Raw genomic sequence first — 23,268 nt, 5'->3', positions numbered from 1 at the left:
CCCAACCAATGCATCCCTCTGGGCTCTCATCTTTCTCCTGAGGTCCTGTAAATTGTAAAAGTATCATTCATCAGGCAAGTAATCGTTCCTTTGTGCCACAACTCTACTACCCTTGCAAAGGGTTGGTTAAGTCTTCCTTCTATTTTCATTTTCCCTTCATATTTTAGTCTGTTCATGCTAACTGCTTTTGTAAAGCCTGTCACCATTGGTCTTGATTTTCTGGTGCCTGACAGTACCAATCTGTGTCTTTCCCAGAGCTGGCCCGCAGTAGGTATTTGTCAGTTTAATTGTTATGTTGGTAGTTAATGGGAGATTCTTAGATTCTAGATTAAACTTTAACTGTCTTTCCCAGCCCTTAAAAAGCAGACCCTTGGAGACTTCTTCCTGGGAAGCCCACCACGACCTTGCAGAGTGCTTTAAAGGGCAAAGAGCTTACCCTGCAGAGCCTGCAGTCCGTTGCCCATCTGGTCCACATTCCCGTTCACCAGTGCGGTCACTCTGTGAATGTGGCCATACTTGGTTATTTCTATTGGCGACTCCTCCCTCTCACTAGCTTCCTCCTCTTCCTCTTCTGCAGCATCTTCCTCCTCCTCCATCTCTTCCTCTTCCGAATCCACCAAAACCATGACATCACCCATGTCTTGCCTCCTAATTTCCAAAAGGGAAGAAATGATCAAGAAGATACCCTGTTTTCTCCAACTTCAGCCCTCACTTGAATAGGGAACACTCGGTTCTCTGCAGCCCCTTTGGTAACATGGACAATTCCTCATGGACTCAACGTGGTTGAGTTGTGAGATGGAGATGATGACCTTTCAAAGAGGTGCTGCCACAGACTGTCTAGATAATCACACTGTGTGCTGGGTGAATTTCATCATCCCCCATCCCCTCTCCCCACTGTTCGTCTGGCAGGTGACCTCAGGGTCCCAAGCTCTCACCATTTCAGTTCCCCTTGCAGCACGCACAGAGATGCTCTGTTCCTTTCCTGAAATGCCCTTATTTCTCCTCTACTTACTGAAATTTATCTTCCTTTTCATTATTCAAAGCCCTAGTAAAGTCCTCTCCCTCCCCCTGCAGCCTTGAGCTGTGACTGAGTTTGGCATCCACAGCCAGCGGTTTGGCACTTAATTGTCCTCTAGATGATTGCTAGTTCTGCCTCCCCAGCCAGACTGTACATTTCATGGGCCAGTCACAATCCTGTGAGCATGACATTCTCATTTAATCCTCACATCCTGCCTCTGAGAAACAGTTGAGGAAACAAAGGCTCAGAGAGGGTCAGGGCTTTTCCAGGAGCCTCAGGCTTGAAGGGCAGAGCAGCCATGTGAACCCAGGTCCACTTATTCCAAAGCCTTTTCCCATTATGCCAAGCTGCTCCCTCTTGTGAGAAATAAGCCTGGGAAGGACAGACTCATGCCAAAATGACCCTCAAAAATGGGGCAGTACAGGTAACACTCTCCCATGAAAGACGGTGCCAGAACAATGAAATCTCATTATTTGTCCCAGAACAGTAATACCCCAAATTATAAGCGGATAAGAGAAGCGAAGAGAAGAGTTCCTCGCTCCTGCGCAGGCTCTCCTGGGAAGTCAAGTTCCACTTAGTTGTTTCTCTCCTACTAAGGTTCCCTCCTTTTGGGAGGGGCTTCTGGGCATACGCAGACTAGTTTTCCAAAGCACGCTGTAAGATTATGACTTATTCTTCCTTTTAGCTCTTTCCAGAAAATTAGATAAATACATGAATGACTGAGCTCAACACATTCATGCTGTCTTTATGCCTCAACAACAAACCAGCAACGTGCCTCGCCCTGAGGTCTGGCATTGAAAAAGGAGCACAGACTTTGCAGTCAATCAGACCTGGGTCTGACTGCAGGTATGGCCATCACTTCCTAGATGAGCCTGCAGAAACTGCTTCGCTTCAGTGAGCCTCCCTCACCGTATCTGGAAGACGGCGATGCCAGCAGCACCCTGAGTGTATGATGGGGTCTCTAATAACGCCTGAGGAAGCCCCAGCCCCGGGTCTGGCCCCTGGTGGGTGCCCAGTGGTAGTGATTACTACTGCTCTTATGAAATGTTATAAACAAAACATCAGTGAAAACAGATTATGGAAATTGGTTTCTGATTTGAGTCTAGGGGACACTCACCTGAAAGTGCTTCCTACTGAAAGGAGAAAGGAAAAAACATTAATATCCAATAAGATCTACTTCGGCCTCACAGAAGTTTCTAAGCCAGCTAACAGTTACAAAACGATGGGCAACGAGAAAACTGACCCAAAACGAGAGATGACAGGGTGCTCAGGAAGGGTACTTGGGTGCTTCATTATTGCAAATCTGGACCCAGTTTGGAAGCCTACAGAATGGAGCTTCAGGGGGGAGCATAACAGGGACCATCTTCCCCCACCCACACCCTCTCAGGAAGCCTGCAAGAGAAACAAAGGGGCCCAGGAAGTCCTTACCATTCCGGGAAGCTCTTACCTTTCCAGCAGAACACAGGGCTGTAATACAACAGGAGCCCGGTGATAATGGCCAGTCCCAGCAGAAGCAGGCTCACGACGGTGGCCACGATTCCCCCGATGTTTAGAGGTTCTGCAGACACACCACACCCTTCACTTATCCACGTGATACACACAGCTAGGAGCACAACACCTCTCCTCCCCTGCCTGGATCCTGCTCTTATCTTGGTTTCGTGACCTTGGGTGAGGCATATGACCTCTCTGTGGACTGTGTTAGTCACTCAGTTGTGTTGGACTCTTTGCAACCCCATGGATTGTAGCCCACCAGCCTTCTCTGTCCAAGGAATTCTCCAGGCAAGAATCCTGGAGTGGACTGCCATTGCCTTCTCCAGAGGAACTTCCCAACCCAGGGACCGAACCTTGGTCTCCTGCTTCACAGGCAGATTCTTTACCGTTTGAGCTACAGGGAAGCCTCATGACCTCTCTGTGCTGCTGCTGCTAAGTTGCTTCAGTCGTGTCTGACTCTGTGCAACCCCATAGACGGCAGCCCACCAGGCTCCCCCGTCCCTGGGATTCTCCAGGCAAGAACACTGGAGTGGGTTGCCATTTCCTTCTCCAATGCATGAAAGTGAAAAGTGAAAGTGAAGTCGTTCAGTCGTGTCCGACTCTTAGCGACCCCATGGACTGCAGCCTACCAGGCTCCTCCGCCTAGGGGATTTTCCAGGCAAGAGGACTGGAGTGGGGTGCCATTGACTTCTCTGTAAAGCAAGACAAATATCTCATTTTCCTACTTCATACAGTTTGTGGGAATCAAATGAAGCATGTGATACAAAAGAACATTGGAAAGTTAAAATCTCTGTCTTCATACATCAAGACTGCTGTTAAGGCTACAGTAATTAGGACTGTGAATTACTAGTGCCGCAATGACATGATCAACAGAACAGAATAGGAAGGGACTTCTCTGGTGGTCTAGTGGTTAAGACATTGGGCTTCTACTCTACAGGGCATGGGTTCAATAAGAACAGGTCTATGAACAAAAGGAAACTTGATATAGGACAGACTAGTGAGTAAAAAAGGAACTCTTTAGGAAGTCATATTAGACCAAATGGTTATCCAAACTGGGGGTGGAGGAAACTTGATGTCTACTTCCTCCATTCACCAAAGTCAACTGTAGATGGACTACAGAGTTAACTGTGAAAGGCAAGCAATAAAACATTAAGAAGACAATATAAAAGAATGCCTTCATGACCATAGGATAGATAAGGATTTCTTAAGACACAGAAATGCTAGTGATACAAGAAAATATTCATAAAATCAACCACATTAAAGAACCTCTGCAAATCAAAGGATACCATAAATAAAGCAAGAAGGACTAACTGAAAGATATTTGTAACATGTAAAACAAGGAATTAGTGTGTGGAATTTCTGAAGAACTCCTATATATCTATAATAAAGAGGAAAACATCAAAAGAGACAATTATGGGGAGTTCCTTGGTAGCCCAGTGGTTAGGATTCCAGACCTGAGTTCAGTCCCTGGTTGGGGAAGATCTAGAAAGCCACATGATGTGACCAAAAGAAAAAATTTTTTTTTAATTTTTAAATAAACTATTTTTTAAAAAGCATAATTATATATTTCATAGAAGAAAACTAAATAGCAAATAAACATATGAAATAATGTTCAGCCTTCTTAGTAATCAAAGAAATTCAAATTAGAACCACAGTGAGATTTCATTTTGCACTTACTTGATGGACAAAAATCACAAAATCTGTGGTTGAAAATCTGGGACAACTGCCATTGCAAATGGAAATTAGTATAACCACTTTGGAAAATAATTTGATATTACCTCATAAAGATAAAAATGCACATAACCCATAACCCTTCATTTCTACTTCTTGGTACAGATATGCTGGAGACATATTTGCCTGGGGACCTGGGTATATGTGCACAGGGGGCTGGGTAAAAGATTTTCACAGCAAGACTGTTCATCACAATAACAAAAAATCAGAACAACACAAATGTCCATCAGCAGGAAAATCAACAGTTTAGTTGTGGAATAGTGCTACAGTGGAAAATTAAGAAGCCAGGAAGAGGCATAAAATATAATTACAAATGTCAGCATGAATAAATCCCGGAAAACAAAATGTGGAGTAAAAACAGCAAGTTACAAAAAGACTACATTTGTATAATAACACATTTTTTTCAAAACTCTAAAACAAAAACTAAACAATATATTATCAAGAAATGTGGAAAAAAAATGTGTACATATGCAGCAAAATTTTTCTTAAATAAAACATGAAACTCAGGAGTTACCTTTTTCAGAAGGCCCAGGATGAGACTGAAAACAGGCCTACAGGTAGGGTTGCCAGATAGAATACAGTATGCCCACTTAAATTTGGATTTCAGATAAACAATGAATAATTTTTTTTGAGTAAGTATGTCCCAGGATTTCCCTGGTGGGACAGTGGCTAAGCCTCCAAGCTCCCGATGCAGGGGGCCTGGGTTCAAACCCTGGTCAGGAAACTATCTCACATGCTACAACTAAGACCCAGTGCAGCCAAATAAAAAATAAAACTTTTAAATATTAAAAAGTTATGTCCGATGCAATATTTGGGACATAACACTAAAAAAAAAATTCTTTGTTTTTCTAAAGTGCAAATTTAAGTGAGCAGCATGTTTTTTTAGCTTTGCTGCTATTGTTTTCTAAATCTGCCACACTACCTACAGGTAACTTCAGCAGTGTGCTGGTTACTGTTCTATATCTTAAATGGGATGGTAGTTTCTTAGGTGTTCATTTTGCTGTTATGTTTCACAGCTTACAATATATAAAAATATCATTATATCTTTTATTTTAGACATGTATTTGAATATATATTTATATGTTTTATATATATATATATATATACATTTTTTTTTCTTTAGGATGTAACTGATATTAAATAACTTTTGTATCTTCCCTGGTGGCTCAGGTGGTAAAGAATCTACCTGCAGTACAGAAGACCCGGGTTTGATCCCTGGGTTGAGAAGAAATAAATTTTTTATCTTGATACAATAGAGATTTAGGACTGGACAGTAATTTCCCCATCCCTCTTGTCAAGCCACAGGTAAGCAGATATGCCTCCTCCCTGATGGCAGTGACACAAGTAGAGGGAAGCAACAAGCTGTCCCCATGATGGTCCTCTGAAGCTCTACTCCTCCAGGGTCACTTCCATCACTCACCTTTCACGCTCAGCCAGATGTCCACCTCCCTCACCCCCACAGCATTCTCAGCCCGGCAGACGTAGTAGCCCTCGTCCAGGTCCTGGGAGCAGTTGCGGATAGTGAGGGTGGAGCTCTGGCCACTCTGGGTGATGAGGTGGTGGCCGCTGGGCTGGATGACCACCTTGGGCTGGGTGAGGTTCCTCAGCCACATGATCTTGGCAGGGGGGTAGGCTCCAGACACCTGGCAGGTAAGCGTCACACTGCCCCCCACGAAGCAAGTCTTCATGGGCTCAGAGAGAAGGGAGGGGCTCCCTGGCCATCAGAAGAAAGTAAAGAAAGAGAAACATTTAAGGAGATTCAAGCGGTGACCTGAGAAGTTCAAGAATGTTACTTGTTTTGGAACAAAGAAACTCCAGGAATATCTGTACCACACCTGGTCTCGTATAATAATAAAAGATAATATTTGTTGAGCATTTACCATGGGCTAGGCACCCTATGTATTAACCCAACTAGTTCTCAACAATAATCTTGTTATTCCCATTTTGCAGATGGGGAAACTGAGGAACACAGAAAGTCAAGTAACTTAAAGTCACACAACTAAGGAAGTGAGCAACTAAAATTTAGGGGGACCACCTGTCCTGGGTTGCCCAAGACTGAGGGGATTCCCAGCACCTGGGGCTTTCAAGGCTTGTGAAATCCTAGGCAAACCAGGATGAACTGGTCTGTGTAAGAATGGAACCCAAGAAGTCAGGCTTTTGTGATCCACTTCTCCTTACTTCCTATGTACTAGGCTTCTGTGTGTAATAACCACACTGATCAGATAAAATACGGGCACACACCCTGACAAGGGTGTTTCAGGGGACAGGAGGGCACCTGAATTAGTTTCCTGTTGTTGCTGTAACAAATTGCACAAACAGCTTAAAACAATACAAATTAATCCTCTTAGTTTTATAGTTCTGGAGGCCAGGCATCTGAACTAATCTCACAGAACTAAAGTCAAGGTGTTGGCAGAGCTGGTTCCTTCCGGAGGCTCAAGGAGAGAATCCATTTCCTTTTTTCTCAGCTTCTAGAAAGAAGCCACCTGCATTGTTTGGCTCATGGCCCCTTCCTTGAATTACTCCTTCTGCTCGCATCTGTCATAACAAATCACTACCACACTGACCCTCCTGCCTCCCTCTTATGAGGAACCTCGGGATCACAATGGGCCCAACCAGAGAATCCTGGACAATCTCCCCATCTCAATATCCTTGATCACAGATGCAAAGTCCCTTTACCATGTAAGCAAACAAATTCACAGGCTCTGGGGACTAGGATGTGGATATCCTTGGGAGGCTATTCTTCTGTCTACCATAGGTCTGTCCTAGAAAACTCAAGACTGTGCATCCCTGTGGCCTTGGGGTCTGATTTAAGGGGGTGACGGGGAGCCATGAGATCTACTATGAGGATCAGTCTGTAGCCTTCACATGGGAAGCCTTTCCCCCTAATGCATATCCTCTTGGGAAGGGTAGTGAATTCATCTTGGGAGGACTTATTAAATCCATATTTTCAGCAGCTGAGGAATACAGAGCAGCATGTTGGGTTCCTGCCCAGGAGAGTGAAACTACACGCTTCCCCTTGGCAGTTGTTCCAAGAGAGAAATCTAGGGTTTCACTGCTGGTGTCCAGGGAAGAAGGAAGGGGGAAGGGGGAGGGGGCTGGGGGTGGAACAACCTCTCTCTAGGTCGGGTCAGCAGAGGAGAATCGCCCAAACCTGGTTTTGCTCAGAAAAATCACCTGTGAACACCCCTTCTTGAATCAACTATCAGATTCCCCCCATGTTGTTGCTAAATTGCTCCTTCCCTGCTTGTGGTTAACCAGAATTTCCTTTGGGGTCACAAAGCCGGCAGCAGTGACAAGCCTCATCAGTATGTTTGTATTTCAGGGTCCCAAGCCAAAGTTTGAGAAATGGCCCCTTCTTCCTTTACTAAAGGCAAAACAAACAGTCCCCCAGTGCACCTCCCCTGCAACCCAAAGATACGTACTTTCACCAAACACAGCATTCACCCCTCAAAAAGCTATGTCACCAGCCAGCTCGGTTAGAAATTCAGAGTTTTGCTTAAGACGATGCTGCATGCAAGGGTGGGGCAAGGGTGGGGTTGGTGCTGCGGAGCCTCACAGATCTGCAGGAGATGGACAGCATGCTAGAGCCCTCACACCTGGGGTTCCATAACACTGCAGCTTGTCATGAGTTGAGTTGGTTTCTTCAGTTTTAGGGGGCCTACATGCCATATAATATGGTAAAGGACAGGGAAGCCTAGCGTGCTTCAGTCAATGGGGTCTCAAAGAGTCTGACATGACTGAGTGACTGAACTGAACAGAACACGCCATATAAAGAGGGATCTGGGGAGTTCTCTGGTAGTTTAGTGCTTAGGAGTCAGCGCTTTCACTGCTGTGGCCCAGGTTCAATCCCTGGTTGGAGAACTAATATACTGCAAGCCATGCAGCAGAGCACCCCCCCCCCCAAAAAAAAAGAAAGGAAGAGAAAAATAAAGAGAGATCTGGGCAGCAGGAATCCCTGAGAGCACTGCTTTTCATCAGCTTGGGGGCTATGCTGCCCTGCATCCCTGGGTGGATGTTAGGATTGCCCTTCAGTGATGCTCTAGTCCTTCTGTGTGGAATAATCCAGAGCCCCTCAACCCCGAAGGCATTGCTACGCAAGGTGTGGTCCTCAGACCAGCAGGATCAGCACTTCCTGGGAGCCAGTTAGAAATTCAGTCTTGGATCCACCCAGACCCAGAGAGTCAGAATCTGCATTTTTGACCAGCCCCTCAGGTGACCAGCATGCACATGCAGGGTCGAGTGCCCATGAGTGAGGCGGGGAGAACTGGATGGCATCAGAGTTGAGAAGGGTCCTGGCTATTTCCCGTGCTCCTGGAATTGGGAAAACTTCCAGTCAGCTCCCTTTTCCAGACACATTTCTTAGCCCTGAGCACATATTTAGATTCAGATTACAGGTCAAGTCTCAGGGGCCATAGGAATAATGACTTAGGCAAGATCTGCAAATAAAATGAGAGGGTAAAGGCAAAATAACAAAACTCGGCAGCTGCCTCTGCCAATTTCAACCTCTTTCAGCATCAGTCCATCATTTATTCACTTCCTGGGACTTACGGTCCACAACACACTTTGGGCATTTCCCGTTATGTACCACCCTGAGTGTGTCTACTGCTTTCTAGCTGCATGAGTCTGGGCAAGTATTTCACCTTCTGTAAAATGGAGCGTCCTCCCAAAATTTGTGTTCATCTAGAAGCCCAGTATGTGGTCTTACTCAGAAATGGAGTCTTTGCAGAGGTAACTAGTTAAGGATCTCAAGATGAAATCATCCTGGATTGAGGGTGACCCAAAATCCAAGGACTGGTATCTTGTAAGAAGAGGAGAGGGACTTCCCTGGCACTCCAGTTGTTAAAGACTCCATGCTTTCACTGCAGGGGTGCAGGTTAGATCCCTGGTAAGGCAACTAAGATCACATGTGCCATGTACCAAAAAAGAAAAATGAAGAGGGGAAGGCATAGGGAGACACACCCACAGAAAGGGAGGCCACATGAAGACAGACGCAGGCACCAGAGTGATGGAGCCGCAGGAACACACAGAGCCATCAGGAAGTGGAAGAGGCCATGAAGGATTCTGCCACAAAGGCTTTGATGGGAGCATGGCCCTGCCAACACCTTGATTTCAAAGTTCTAGCTTCCAAAACTGAGAGAGGATAAACAGCTGTTGTTTTAAGCCACCACCAAGTTTGTGGTACTGCAACTCCGGGAAACTGATTCTGGGGGATAATACTGCAAGGGCTCAGCTCACCAGCTGATTGAGGACTGAACAAGATGCTGTGTGCAAAATACTCGGCACCTGCACAGGGTCTGCACTCAATAAAACATTACTGTCTCTATTGCAGTTGGCCCTAGAACAACATGGGGGTTGGGGGGGCCAGTCTGTGTGGAATCTAAAATCCATGTCCTGCTATCTCTGCCTCAAACACAAAGAAAATGACTCACCCAAGGACAGGAAGCTGAAACAGTTTTGGATAGCATCAGGACTCAAACCCTAGTTCTTTTGATTCCACATCTTATGCTTTCTAATCAGACACAAACTTTTCCCACACTGAGTTGCTGCTGCTAAGTCACTTCAGTCGTGTTCGACCTTGTGCGACCCATAGACGGCAGCCCACCAGGCTCCCCCATCCCTGGGATTCTCCAGGCAAGAACACTGGAGTGCTTGCCATTTCCTTCTCCAATGCATGAAAGTGAAAAGTGAAAGTGAAGTTGCTCAGTCGTGTCCGACTCTTCACGACCCCATGGACTGCAGCCTACCAGGCTCCTCTGTCCATGGGATTTTCTAGGCAAGAGTACTGGAGTGGGGTGCCATTGCCTTCTCCGCACACTGAGTTAAAGATCTATAAAATGAAAATATAGGTACTATATTTATTGGGGAAAAAAAATCCACATGTAAGTGGAACCTCGCAGTTCAAACCCACCTGTGCTGTTCAAGGATCAGCTGTATTGTGATATTGCCATTTTCTGGTTTAAGTGTGCCAGACTTCCCTCTCCAAGTTTAAGTCTTTTAAAGGGAAGGACTCTGTATTCTTCCACAGCACCTGGCACCATACATGCATTGTGTCTGCCTTCAGTCTTGTCTGACTCTTTGCAACACTATATAGCCTGTCAGGCTCCTTTGTCCATAGGATTCTCCTTGAAATAATACTGGAGTGGGTTGCCATGCCCTCTTCCAGGGGATCTTCCTGACCCAAGGATCAAACCCGCATCTCTTCTGTCTCCTGCACTGGCAGGCTGGTTCTTTATCACTAGCCACCTGGGAAGCCCACTTGGCACCATGCTGAGTACCTAAATTCCACATGAAGAAAAGATTTGCCAGATCAAGTCTGGAAAGAGGTCACCTGGATAAAAGCAAGGGCCCTGGCGTCAGACCAGTCTGGCTTAGTGCTGCTCCATCACTTAAGAGGTCGCTGATCCTGGGTAAATTAGTTTACACACGTTATCATCTACAAGTTACAAATCATCCCAATTTGCACTCATCTCACACGCTAGTAAAGTAATGCTCAAAATTCTCCAAGCCAGGATTCAGCAATACATGAACCTTGAACTTTGAGATGTTCAAGCTGGTTTTAGAAAAGGCAGAGGAACCAGAGATCAAATTGCCAACATCCGCTGCATCATTGAAAAACAAGAGAGTTCCAGAAAAACATCTATTTCTGTTTTATTGACTATGCCAAAGCCTTTGACTGTGTGGATCACCATAAACTGTGGAAAATTCTGAAAGAGATGGGAATACCAGACCCCTTGACCTGCCTCTTGAGAAACCTGTATGCAGGTCAGGAAGCAACAGTTAGAACTGGACATGGAACAACAGACTGGTTCCAAACAGGAAAAGGAGTTTGTCAAGGCTGTATATTGTCACCCTGCTTATTTAACCTCTATGCAGAGTACATCATGAGAAACACTGGGCTGGAAAAAGCACAAGCTGGAATCAAGATTGCCGGGAGAAATATCAATAACCTCAGATATGCAGATGACACCACCCTTATGGCAGAAAGTGAAGAGGAACTAAAAAGCCTCTTGATGAAAGTGAAAGTGGAGAGTGAAAAAGTTGGCTTAAAGCTCAACATTCAGAAAACAAAGATCATGGCATTGGTCCCATCACTTCATGGGACATAGATGGGGAAACAGTAGAAACAGTGTCAGACTTTAGTTTTTGGGGTTCCAAAATCACTACAGATGGTGACTGCAGCCATGAAATTAAAAGATGCTTACTCCTTGGAAGGAAAGTTATGACCAGCCTAGATAGCATATTGAAAAGCAGAGTCATTACTTTGCCAACAAAGGTCTGTCTAGTCAAGGCTATGGTTTATCCAGTGGTCATGTATAGATGTGAGAGATGGACTGTGAAGAAAGCTGAGTGCTGAAGAATTGATGCTTTTGAACTGTGGTGTTGGAGAAGACTGTTGAGAGTCCCTTGGACTGCAAGGAGATCCAACCAGTCCATTCTGAAGGAGATCAGCCCTGGGATTTCTTTGGAAGGAATGATGCTAAAGCTGAAACTCCAGTACTTTGGCCACCTCATGCGAAGAGTTGACTCATTGGAAAAGACTCTAATGCTGGGAGGGATTGGGGGCAGGAGGAGAAGGGGATGACAGAGGATGAAATGGCTGGATGGCATCACTGACTCGATGGATGTGAGTCTGAGTGAACTCCGGGAGTTGGTGATGGACAGGGAGGCCTGGCATGCTGCGATTCATGGGGTCGCAAAGAGTCGGACACAACTGAGCAACTGAACTGAACTGAACTGATGAGGATTACAGATAATAAGTTAACAAGTAAGAGACAAAGACCTTTTGAGCACAGAAACCTAAAACAGGACTGACAGAGGCGACCCTTTCAAAATCAGAAATTGCTCATCACTAGCAGAAATGTCACAAATATGGTTTAGGAACAAGATATGCCAGAATAATATCTATAATGTGCATGACAGTTCTATGAAATTAAGTGACTCTTGTGACATAATAAGAAACGATGAAGAAACCAATAAAAAAGAATGGACAAGATATGAACAGATAACTCACAAATAAAATATAGGAAGCCAATAAGTGTATAAAAATTATCAACCCCACCAGTGATCAAAGAAACCCAGATTAAAACAATCAGCCATGTCCCAACTAGCAAACAGGAAAAGTTTTAAAAAATTAATAAGACTCAATGTTGGTGGAGATACTGGGAAATAAATATCTTTGCATGGTCTTTCTAGAGAGACTGACTGCCAGTAGGTACAGGGTTTCTTTTGGGGTGATGGAAATGTTCTGGATTAGAATGGTGATGGTAGTACAACACTGTGAATATACTAAAAAAAAAAATAAATAAAGCCCACTTAATTATACACTTTGCTACTGCTAAGTCGCTTCAGTCGTGTCCGACTCTGTGCGATCCCATAGACGGCAGCCCACCGGGCTCCCCTGTCCCTGGGATTCTCTAGGCAAGAACACTGGAGTGGGTATTATACACTTTAAAATAGTGAATTTTAGGGAATTCCCCAGTGGTCCAGTAGTTAGGACTCCATCCTTTCACTGCTGATTCAGGTTCATCCTGATTGGGGAACTAAGATCTCACAAGCTGCATGGTGCAGACCTCCCTCCACCCAAAAAAACGAGTGAAATTTACATTATGTGAATTATATCTCATTTCTTAAAAATTGCCCCAAAACAGTTCAGTCAGATTTGGTCCATGGAGCACAGTTTGCCAACCCCTGTCCTTGGACAGAAAGTGAGTCCTGGTCCCTTATGTTGCCCAAGGCCAGGTGCAGTGCCTGACACAGAGGGGCACCTGGGGACAGTGCTCAGTTAGTGGGAAGGGTCAGCCATTCCAATGCCACTTGCCTAGGAGGACAAGCACTTGCTGGTACAGCAGGGCTCACTTCTCAGCGTGTCCACTGTCCACACGCACCTCTGAGGAGTATTCTCATAACCTGTGAGGACAACCTCACCAGGGCCAACACAACCCAACATACGTCGGCCCTGGCTTACTCATTATATTGGTCTCCTGAGGCCGCTGGAACAGAGGACCACAAACTGTGTGGCTTAAAACAAAAGACATTTTTTCTTACAGTTCAGACAGTCTGAAGTCCTAAATCAAGGTGTTAGCACCTTGCCCTGTATGAATTTCTGGCCCACAGAAATCATGAGATAATGATTGTTGTTTGAAGCCATTACGTTTAGGGATAATTTGTTCCATGAACAAATTGAACCTTTGTCATTTGTCAACAGATAAATGAACCTTGTCTGTTTTGTTCACGGCTCCATCTCCAGGACTTAGAAACTTATGCCTGGCATGTAGTATGTGCTCAGTTAGTATTTGTCAAGAGAAAACCAGCTTGGACTAGAACCAAGAAGTTTCATTACGCATCTTTAAAGTTTGAAAGGAAGGAAGCATAAAGCAAAAGGAAGGGCGTAGGGAAGGAATGGAGTGGCAGTTTGGAGTTAGCAGATACAAACCAGTATATATAGAATGGATAAACAACAAGGTCCTACTGTCTGGCACAGGGAACTATATTCAGTATCCTGCGATGGGGACTTCCCTCGTGGTCCAGTGGCTAAGCCTCCACACTCCCAATGCAGGGGACCTAGGGTCGATCTCTGGTCAAGAACTAGATCCCACGTGCCCACAGTGAAGATTAACGATCCTGTGTGCCACAGCTAAGACCTGGCACAGTCAAATAAATAAATATTCTGTGATAAACTACATTGGAAAAGAATATTAAAAAGAGTATGTATATGTGTATATGTATATATGTGTGTGTGTGTGTATAACTGAATCACTCTGCTACCCAGCAAAAATAACACAATATTGTAAGTCAACTATACTTCCATTTTTAAAAATAATTTTAATCAATAAATTAATTTAAATTAATGATTGATTTTGTTAATAAATAATATTTGATTTTTTTAAAAAAGAAAACGGGAGGAAGATATGAAAGGAATTCAATTCACCCCAACACCCTGGGATCTCTTTCCCAGACCCTCTTTCAAAGGGTTGTCCCAGAAGACAGGAAGGTAAGAGGACCCCAACCCCAGGACAAGGCAAGGCAGACTCACTGATCTGTACCACACAGCTGGCTCCCAACTCCGGCCCCACTATGTGGCTCCCGACACACTTGAACTTCTTGCCATCCGACAGCTGGGACTGGCTCAGCATCTCCACCCCCAGCTTTGACGTTCCCACGACCACACCTCCTGGCTCTTCTGTCCATAAGAAGTCTGGGTCTGGGTATCCCCCAGCCCAGCGACAGTTGAGCTGTAGTGAGAACAATCCTGGTGACACCTCTGCCCAGCACTGGGGGGCTGACGGAGGGGGAGCTGCAAAATACCAGAGAACATGGCCTTAATCACAGGCTAAAATGAGCCACTGGGCTGAGTCTAAGGATTACAGAACCAGGGTATCGGAGAAACAGCAACTCCAGTTAGTGTACCTTGAAATAAATCCTAGCACAAATCAGTGCCTGGCAAAAGTCGGGTTTCCCCTGCTGGGTGTTAAGTCTCTGAAGAGATTTGCATTTCTCACTAGCCACATGTGGCTATTTGATTTAAATTAATTACAAATTTAGTTCCTCCGTCACACTACCCACATTTCCTAGTAATCACAGGTAGGAGGTGGCCACTGAAGTAGACCACACACAAGAGAATATCTCCATCATCACAGAAAGTTCTACTGGACACTGCTGATCCCTGGAGGGCATAACAGGAAGAGAGAGACTTATTCATCCCCTATCCTCAACACACACTTTTTTTTTTGCTATGTGCAAATACAATTTTTAAAAAAATATATATAATAATTTAACAAATTACAAACTTGTAATGTAACCCATGTATTCATAATTATACATAAAAATAGTTATGTATTATTATATATAATATATTTATATATTTTATATAATATATAAATATTTTATATAGAAGTATTTTCTATAATATGTAGATATTTTAAATACTTTATATATTTTATATAATATACATAAATAGAAATTTGGATCTCATGTGGGTAGATATGCGGCATCTACAAGAAGAATTATTGGAAATACATCCAAACGATGGTGAGAGTACAAGTGATTATTTTCTTCTTTCTATTCATCTGTGTTTCCCGCAACAAGGAAATGACTTTATATAACTTTATACACAATAAATGTCATTTATGATAGAGAGCATTGAGACTTAACAAAGGCTCTGAATAACATATAAAGTAAGTGTGTCATTACCTGCCTACTAATTTGTTGTTCTCATGCTCCCTTTCATTAGCATGGATTATGAGTGCACCCTGTGTTTCTACAGTGGTTTTCCTCCACTGAATGTGTGCATGAGTGTATTTGGTTGTTTCCTCACCTGCAAAATAAAGCTTCATGAACTACGTGTTCTTAACAGCGCTAGAGGGCCTGAGTTAACGGACAACGTGAGTAAGGACAGATGAATGGATAAACAAATTGTAGTAGATCCATAAAATAGATACTCTTCAGCCATATATGAAAACAAGTACTGACACAAGCTACAACAGGGATGAACTGTGAAAACATGATGCTAAGTGAAAGAAGTCAGTCCCAGGGATTTCCCTGGTGGCCCAGTGTTTAAGACGCCATCCTCCCAGTGCAGGGGGTGAAGGTTCCATCCCTGTTTGGGGAATTAATGATCCCACATCCCATGCATTGCTGCTGCTGCTGCTGCTGAGTCGCTTCAGTCGTATCCGACTCTGCGACCCCACAGACGGCAGCCCACCAGGCTCCCCCGTCCCTGGGATTCTCCAGGCAAGAACACTGGAGTGGGGTGCCATTTCCTTCTCCAATGCATGAAAATGAAAAGTGAAAGGGAAGTTGCTCAGTTGTGTCGGACTCTTAGCGACCCCATGGACTACAGCCCGCCAGGTTCCTCCATCTATGGGATTTTCCAGGCAAGAGTACTGGAGTGGGGTGCCATTGCCTTCTCATTGCAGCCCCTCCCCCAAAAAATAACCTCCATTAAAAAAAAAAAAACACAAGAAGCCAGTCCCCAAAGGTCACATAGTATATGATTCCATTTATATGAAATGTCTCGAATAGGCAAGTTCATAGATATAGAATGTAGGTTGGTGGTTGCTAAGGTCTGGGGAAAGAGGGTATGAGAGTGACTGCTTAATGGGTACAGGGTTTCCAAACTGGGGTGATGAAAATGTTTTGGAAATAAACATGATGGTTGCACAACACTCTGAATAGACTCAATGCCACTGAGTTGTACATCTTAAAATGGTTATACATTATATAGTTTCACCTCAAAAAAAAAAATACTTTAAACCTGGCATAAATTCCCTTCTGTGGCTCACAGGGACTCTCCTGTACCCCTAGTTAGCAGCGAGCTGTCAGAAAAGGTAACATTCTCTGACATGCAGTTTGGGTGTGTCCGTGTGTCGAGGGAACCAGAGAAGCAGGTTAGGACCTGTGTATCAGGGAAGTCTTTGCGCACAAAGGGAGGCACAAACACACAGGTCACCAAGGGTCAAGGTGGAGGAGAGGAGGGGCGCATTTCTTACGCACAGTAGACCAGGAGCTCGGTGGTCACCTTTCGATGTCTCCCGCTGAGCACGTTTTTGGCCAAACAGGTGTAGTTCCCTTGCAAGTTCTGTGACATTAGTAACAGCGTGAAGCAGCTGGCTGTCAGGTTGTTCCCAAAGAGTTCAGTGGTGGAATCTGGGGCCTGGAACCACCACTCAATCACAGGCGGAGGCTGGGATCTGCTGCTGCAGCTGAAGTCCACCTGGGAGCCCTTGGCTGCATAGAGGGTGCCGTTGGGGAGCCTGCCAGTGCTGGAGATGTTGACCTCAACCTGAGAGGGGCCGTCTGCAGACAACAGGGCAGTGGGGAAGGCAGAAGAGTTAACTAGAGCCCCTCATCAGAATTAAGGGACATAGAAATAATCAAGCAGCAGCCAGTGAAGATGACAATACTACTTACTATGCGACAAATGCTGTGCTGAGTGCCCTTAGGCATGCTCTTATTTGTTGCTATTGTTAAGTCGCTAAGTCATGTCTAGCTCTTTGCAACTCCATGGACTGTAGCCTGCCAGGCTCCTCTGGCCATGGGATTTCCCAGGCAAGAATACTGAAGCAGGTTGCCATTGCCTTCTCCAGGGCATCTTTCTGAAGCAGGGATTGAACGTCTGTCTCCCTTATTGCAGGTGGATTATTTATCAGTGAGCCACCTGGGAAGCCCATGATATCACTTATGTGACAAATGTTGTGCCAAGTGCCCTTAGGCATGCTCTCATTTACTCCTGAGCAATGACATGAGCTTTACTGAGGGGATCAATCCTCATACAATAGGGAAAATGCAAATTGATCCTTTTCAAAAACACTGATGAGCAAAAAAGGTATCTGTGCTTTAAAGAGTTAACATAGCAGGACCTCCCTGGCAGTCCAGTGGTTAGGACTCTGTGCTCTTACTGCCTGGCCAGGGAACCACAAACAGACAAAAAGAGAGTTAAGGTAACAGACCTGGGTATGCTTTCCTTAGAAAAGCCGGTCTATAAGGCTGGCCTTGGCTGGTGACTAAGACCTTGGATTTCAGGGGGGTTCCCACCATTCCCAGAACTGGTAAGAGTGGGGTTCACTGGGGTTCACTGGGTTTATGCTAAGCACCTGCTTTCCTTCTGAGAGTCTGGAGTTTTGGTATGTGCTGGGCAGAGGATGCCTACGTGACCAGCCTCAGTAAAAACCTAGGGCACTGTGTCTCTGATGAGTGTCCCTGGCAGACAATATTTCACATGTGTGGTCACAACTTGTTGCTGGAGGAATTAAGCATGACCCATGTGACTGCACTGGGAAAGGACTCTTGGAAGTGTGCTCCTGGCTGTCCTGTGAATTCTCCTATGGAATCAGTGAGCCAGGGGGTGGTCTTGGGGACCCCCCACACAGTGTCACACTGAAAGAGAAGGAACACTGGTTCCAGCCCCGATCTTGAACTACACTTACTAGCTGTGTGACTTTTGGCAAAGTATTTAACCTCTCTTAAGCCTCTGTTTCCTCATCTGTAAAATGGGGGGATGCTAGAACCCATTTTATGGGGTTGTCATGACAACTAAATGAATTACCATTATACAGTATTCAAAACAGTGCCAGAATTGTCCTCCCACCATTTTTACCCAATGCGCCTAAGATGCCACACCCTCTTTGATGAAGAGATCCATCACCTATTTATGCTAAAGTCCTGTAGAGTGTTAACCACTGCCAGAGACTTCCTCTTAAGAAGAGTTCAGAAACGGCAATGCTTGGCCAAATGAATAAATCTATGACTGTAGAATTCTGAACAAAAATATGCCAGCAAGGACTTCCCTTTTTGGTCCAGTGATTAAGAATCTGCCTTCCAATGCAGGGGACATGTGTTCGATCCCTGGTCCAGGAAGATTCCACGTGTTGCGAAGCAAGTAAGCCCATGTGCCACAACTACTGAGCCCTCAAGCTGCAGCTACTGAAGCCTGCATGCCTAGAGCCTGTGCTCCACGACAAGAGAAGCCACCGCAATGAGAGGCCCAAGCACAATGAAGAGTAATCCCCACTCCCCACAACTAGAGAAAGCCTGTGCACAGCAATGAAGACCCAGCACAACCAAAAATATAAATCAACAATTTTTTTTAATGCCAGGGGGATACATTATTAGAGGGAGCAAACAGCCTTCCCAGAGTCCCTTATAGTACAGAAGCTACTTCACCTATTTTGGGGCCACTGTGTAACTATAGGAATTGTGAGTTTCTGAGAAAACTATTCTTGACAATATGCATTTCTAGTTGGAGCTGGCTTCTAATAGTTACAATTATTTGCTGGAATCATGTCACTTCCCACGGAGGGTCTGGGGAAAAGTTATACTGTGGTTTGGGAGATGCTCAAATCTCCCATTGAATGTTGGCAACTAGCGGGGTAGGTATGTGGACCAGCAGGTCTTAGGGAGTGCCCACAGATGGTGCGCACCTGGTCAAGCACAGGGTATCTCTGTGGTATTAGTAGCCACGTCTGGACCAGCAGAGGTATTGTGGTAGGCTGGGCAGCCTGGGTCTACCAAACTGTGGTCTGGAGGGTCACAGAGGCCTGTCATGAACAGTGCAGACCCCCAGAAACTGACTGGGAAGGGCTTTTGACCAGCACAATCCTCAGAAAAAAAAAATGGTGTTGGATACAAGGAATGGATGAAATGAAGCAGATAGAAGGGTTAAAAAAAAATTAAATGAGGGAAACTGAAGGGTTTTCTGAATTGAGTGTTCAAAAGTAACAGTTCATCTATAAACCCTTGGGTTGAGTCTGCTTTTTTTTTTTTTTTTAATAGTTCTAGAACGTAGGACTCCTCATTCCCAACCTAGGGCTTAGGAGTCAGTTTATCCTCAGTTTTATTTGAGGATATTTTATTTATTTATTTTTTTGCCACACCACTTGTTTGTAGGATCTTAGTTCCTTGACCAGAGATCAAACCTGTGCCCTCTGCATTGGAAGCATGGAGACTTAATCACTGGACCTCAAGAGAAGCCCTGAGTCTGCTTTCTTAATTAAAGCTGATGCCACCCATATAAGATGAACTTAATAAATGTGTGTGTTTTAACTGCTCCACCAAAAAAATAACAAAAAAGCTGATGCCGTCTTCTTAAACCCTTGGGGTTCTTCCCCTATTCTGACTACGAAGAAGGCGGCACCTATTTCCATCCCTCCTACCTTTCTCTCCACCCTGCTGCTATTCCAAAACAGAAACCACCAGCCACTTCTGCTTGCAGGGTGATGGCGGCAATCATTCAAAGAGACAGATGGGGAGGAAACGAAAATAGAACAGCAAACAAATAAACAAAATATAGAGTGGTTACAAAGGTTTAGCATCTTATGGAGGCCATGGTCATGTCAAGTTCGGACTTGCGGATGAACACCTTAGCCTAATTGTTATGGGTGTGGACTCTGGACCCAGACACACCCAGGTGTAAATCTTACTGCCACTTCTAGACGGACAACTTCGAGCAAGTGTCCTTCCCTTCTCTCAGCCTCCTGTGCTTCCTGTGAAATGAAAAGAAAAGGAGTAGCTTCTACCACCAGGTTACCAAAGGCTCCAATGAGGTGAAAGAAGAAGAATTCTTACCCTGGTATTTTGACATGTGGTTGACATTCTATGGGCTTCTCCTGTGGCTCAGCTGGTAAAGAATCTATCTGCAATGCAGGAGACCTGGGTTTGATCCCTGGGTTGGGAAGATCCTCTGGAGAAGGGAAAGGCTACTCACTCCAGCATTCTGGCCTGGAGAATTCCATGGACTGTATAGTCCATGGGGTCGCAAAGAGTTGGACACAACTGAGCGACTTTCACTTCATTAATATTCTATACATGTTATCTAACATTGTATCAATAGTACACCTGTAGACTGATTCTAGAACAGGCATCAGCAAATCATAGTCCACTGTCTCTTTTTGTACAGTCCACAAACTAAGACAGTATTTACAGATGAACTTTCAAAATCGATTTGAGAGAAAACACTATCTTTGAACCTCAACTAAGCGAAATGTTATCTCCCTGACAAAGAATTCCATTGTTCTAATTAATAGGCCTATACTACCAAAGAGTACTCAATTCTCTGGCAGTCCATTGGTTAGAACTATGCTTTCGCTGCTGAGGGTATGGCTTCAATCCCTGATTGGGGAACTAAGATCCTGCAAACCGTGTGCAGCAGCCAAATTAAAAAAAGAGAGAGATGAAATATAGAGGCAAATGGAACAACCCCACTGACTCCCTGTCTCCCAACTGGCCACTGTTCCTGTTCAAAAGGCCAAAACCCAGAGGCTGTTACAAGCATACGTCTCTGCTTCAGATGAGCTTGGCAAGACTTGAGTTAATCAATCTTGGGCAAGGGCCATTCCATCTTCTGATGAGGCCAGCAATCATTCTTCGGTACACCCAACACCCCCTTTCCCTAGGACCTTATGTAGTAACAGGGTACAGTGTCACTTACCACCATCACAGAACGTGTACAAATCAGAAGGGCCCAATTAGTGAGAGAACATGTGGCTTTCTCGAGGCTCCCTTTCCTCCAAGTCTGGCATGGCAGTCACATCCCTGGCTAGCCAGAAGCACTCCTATCCTCCAAACCCCAACTGAGTCATCCAAAGGGGCTCCTGGAGGTGGATACAAACCAGCTTCCTCATTGCTCATGTGCCCCCAGCTCCAATGCTCCCTCAACACTTGCCTGGCCTGAGAAAAACAGACACAGCGAGAGGCTGGCATAGTGTACCACTCGACTCCCCAGTGGCTACAAAATGATCTCTTGAAAGAAGCACAAAGTCTACTGGAATGTGTTAAGGTCCATGCTACCCACTGTAAAGGCAGAAAGTGAAGAGGAACTAAAGAGCCTCTTGATGAGGGTGAAAGAGGAAAGTGAAAAAGTTTGCTTGAAACTCAGCATTTAAAAAACTAAGTGGCATCCGGTCCCATCACTTCATGAAAAATAGAAGGGGAAAAAGTGGAAGCAGTGACAGATTCTATTTTCTTGAGCTCCAAAATCACTGCAGATGGTGACTGAAGCCATGAAATTAAAAGACGCCTGCTCCTTGGAAGAAAAGCCATGACGAACCTAGTTGTTTGTTGTCGTTTAGTTGCTAAGTCATGTCCAACTGCTTTTCGACCCCATGGACTGTAGTCCAACAGACTCCTCTGTCCATGGGATTTCCCAAGCAAGAATACTGAAGTGGGTTGCCATTTTCTTCACAAGGGGATCTTCCCAACGCAGGGATCAAACCCGCATCTCCTGCATTGGCAGGTAGACTCTTTACCCCTTGGGAAACCACCTGGGAAGCCCAGGACAAATCTAGACAGTGTATTAAAAAGCAGAGACATCATTTTGCCAACAAAGGTACCTATAATCAAAGCTGTGGTTGTTCCGGTAGCCATGTATGGATGTAAGGGTTGGACCATAAAGAAGGCTGAGTGCTGAAGAATTGATACTTTTGAATTGTGGTGCTGGAGAAAAAAACTTTTGAGAGTCCCTTGGGCTGCAAGGAGATCAAACCAGTCATTCCTAAAGGAAATCAATCCTGAATACTCATTGGAAGGACGGATGTTGAAGCTGAAAATCCAATACTTCGACCACCTGATGTGAAGAGCTGACTCACTGGAAAAGACTGGGATGCTGAGAAAAATTGAAGGCAAAAGGAGGACATGGCAGAAGATGAGATGGTTTGATAGCATCACCGACTTGATGGACAGGAATTTGAGCAAACTCTGGTTGATAGTGGAAGACAGAACAGCCTGGCATGCTACAGTCCATGGGATTGCAAAGAGTCGGATACAACTTAGTGACAGAACAACAATAGCTAGCCCCCCAGCCTTTCTGCAGGTGAACACACGGCAGTTCTGCCATCATGCCCACCCAGTGTGGAGGCAAAAGGGGGCGGGTAAGGCAATGGAAGAAACAGCCATGGGAATCCTGAACTGCTCTGGAATAAGGGATTTCTGTACCCTCAGAAGCAGCAGCCCCAATCCTGATGGCTAGATTCTTCAACCGCATCATTAAATTAATAAGGAACAGTGCAGAGCCCTTGCTCCTGAAACAAATAACAAAAGCACATCACAGTGCCCATTCCAGGCAGGTTGAATCACCCCTAGCCTATAGAAAACCTTCCTCCCTGGAAGATAGAGGCATCAAATGCCCACTGATGGATAAACAGAGATCCAGGTGGTAAGGAGGGTGAAAGCTACCAGCCCTCATACAGCCAGCTTCGTGCTTCTGCCGCGTTTCTGTCCATTCACACATTCAAGGTCATTCTCAGCTCTTTGTATGTTTTGGATATTGATCCCTTATCACTTGCAACTGTCTTCTCCCATCCAGTAGTTGGCCTTTCTGTTTTGTTGATAGCTTCTTTCATTGTGCAAAAGCTTTTCAGTCTAATGTAGTCTCATTTGTTGATTTTTGCTTTTGTTCCCCTTGCCTGAGAAGACATATCCAAAAAAAATTACTGGGGAAAAAAAAGAAGACAGCATTCCAAGCATTGGGACAGTCACAATTGTGTGTCTGACAAGACCAGAGTTGTAACAGAATGGACAGTGATAGAACACTGATA

At 44.8% G+C, this 23,268-nt stretch overlaps 1 protein-coding gene across 6 annotated transcripts in view; it reads right to left on the bottom strand.

Annotated features, from left to right (window-relative positions):
• Positions 1–23,268, bottom strand: part of VSIG10 (V-set and immunoglobulin domain containing 10) — a 42,691-nt gene that overhangs the window by 3,208 nt on the left and 16,215 nt on the right. For 3 of the 6 annotated variants that reach the window (XR_009490960.1, XM_059876189.1, XM_002694505.6), the window contains exons 3-8: positions 16,733–17,035; positions 14,274–14,534; positions 5,661–5,954; positions 2,466–2,576; positions 2,136–2,151; positions 437–648 (exon numbers count right to left, since the gene is read on the bottom strand). Coding sequence is in view for 5 of the 6 variants with exons in the window: in XM_059876189.1 (XP_059732172.1) it covers positions 437–648; positions 2,136–2,151; positions 2,466–2,576; positions 5,661–5,954; positions 14,274–14,534; positions 16,733–17,035 (1,197 nt within the window). In the remaining variant the exon portion in view is untranslated. Of the gene's footprint in view, positions 1–436; positions 649–2,135; positions 2,152–2,465; positions 2,577–5,660; positions 5,955–14,273; positions 14,535–16,732; positions 17,036–23,268 lie in introns of those variants that run through there. The other 3 variants (XM_059876191.1, XM_059876190.1, XM_059876193.1) reach the window with 3 other exon arrangements.

This window comes from Bos taurus, chromosome 17, assembly GCF_002263795.3.
Source record: "Bos taurus isolate L1 Dominette 01449 registration number 42190680 breed Hereford chromosome 17, ARS-UCD2.0, whole genome shotgun sequence".
In the NCBI taxonomy this organism is placed as follows: Eukaryota; Metazoa; Chordata; class Mammalia; order Artiodactyla; family Bovidae; genus Bos; species Bos taurus.
The sequence above is the reverse complement of the archived record's forward strand: the minus strand, read 5'-3'. Positions and strand labels throughout refer to the sequence as shown.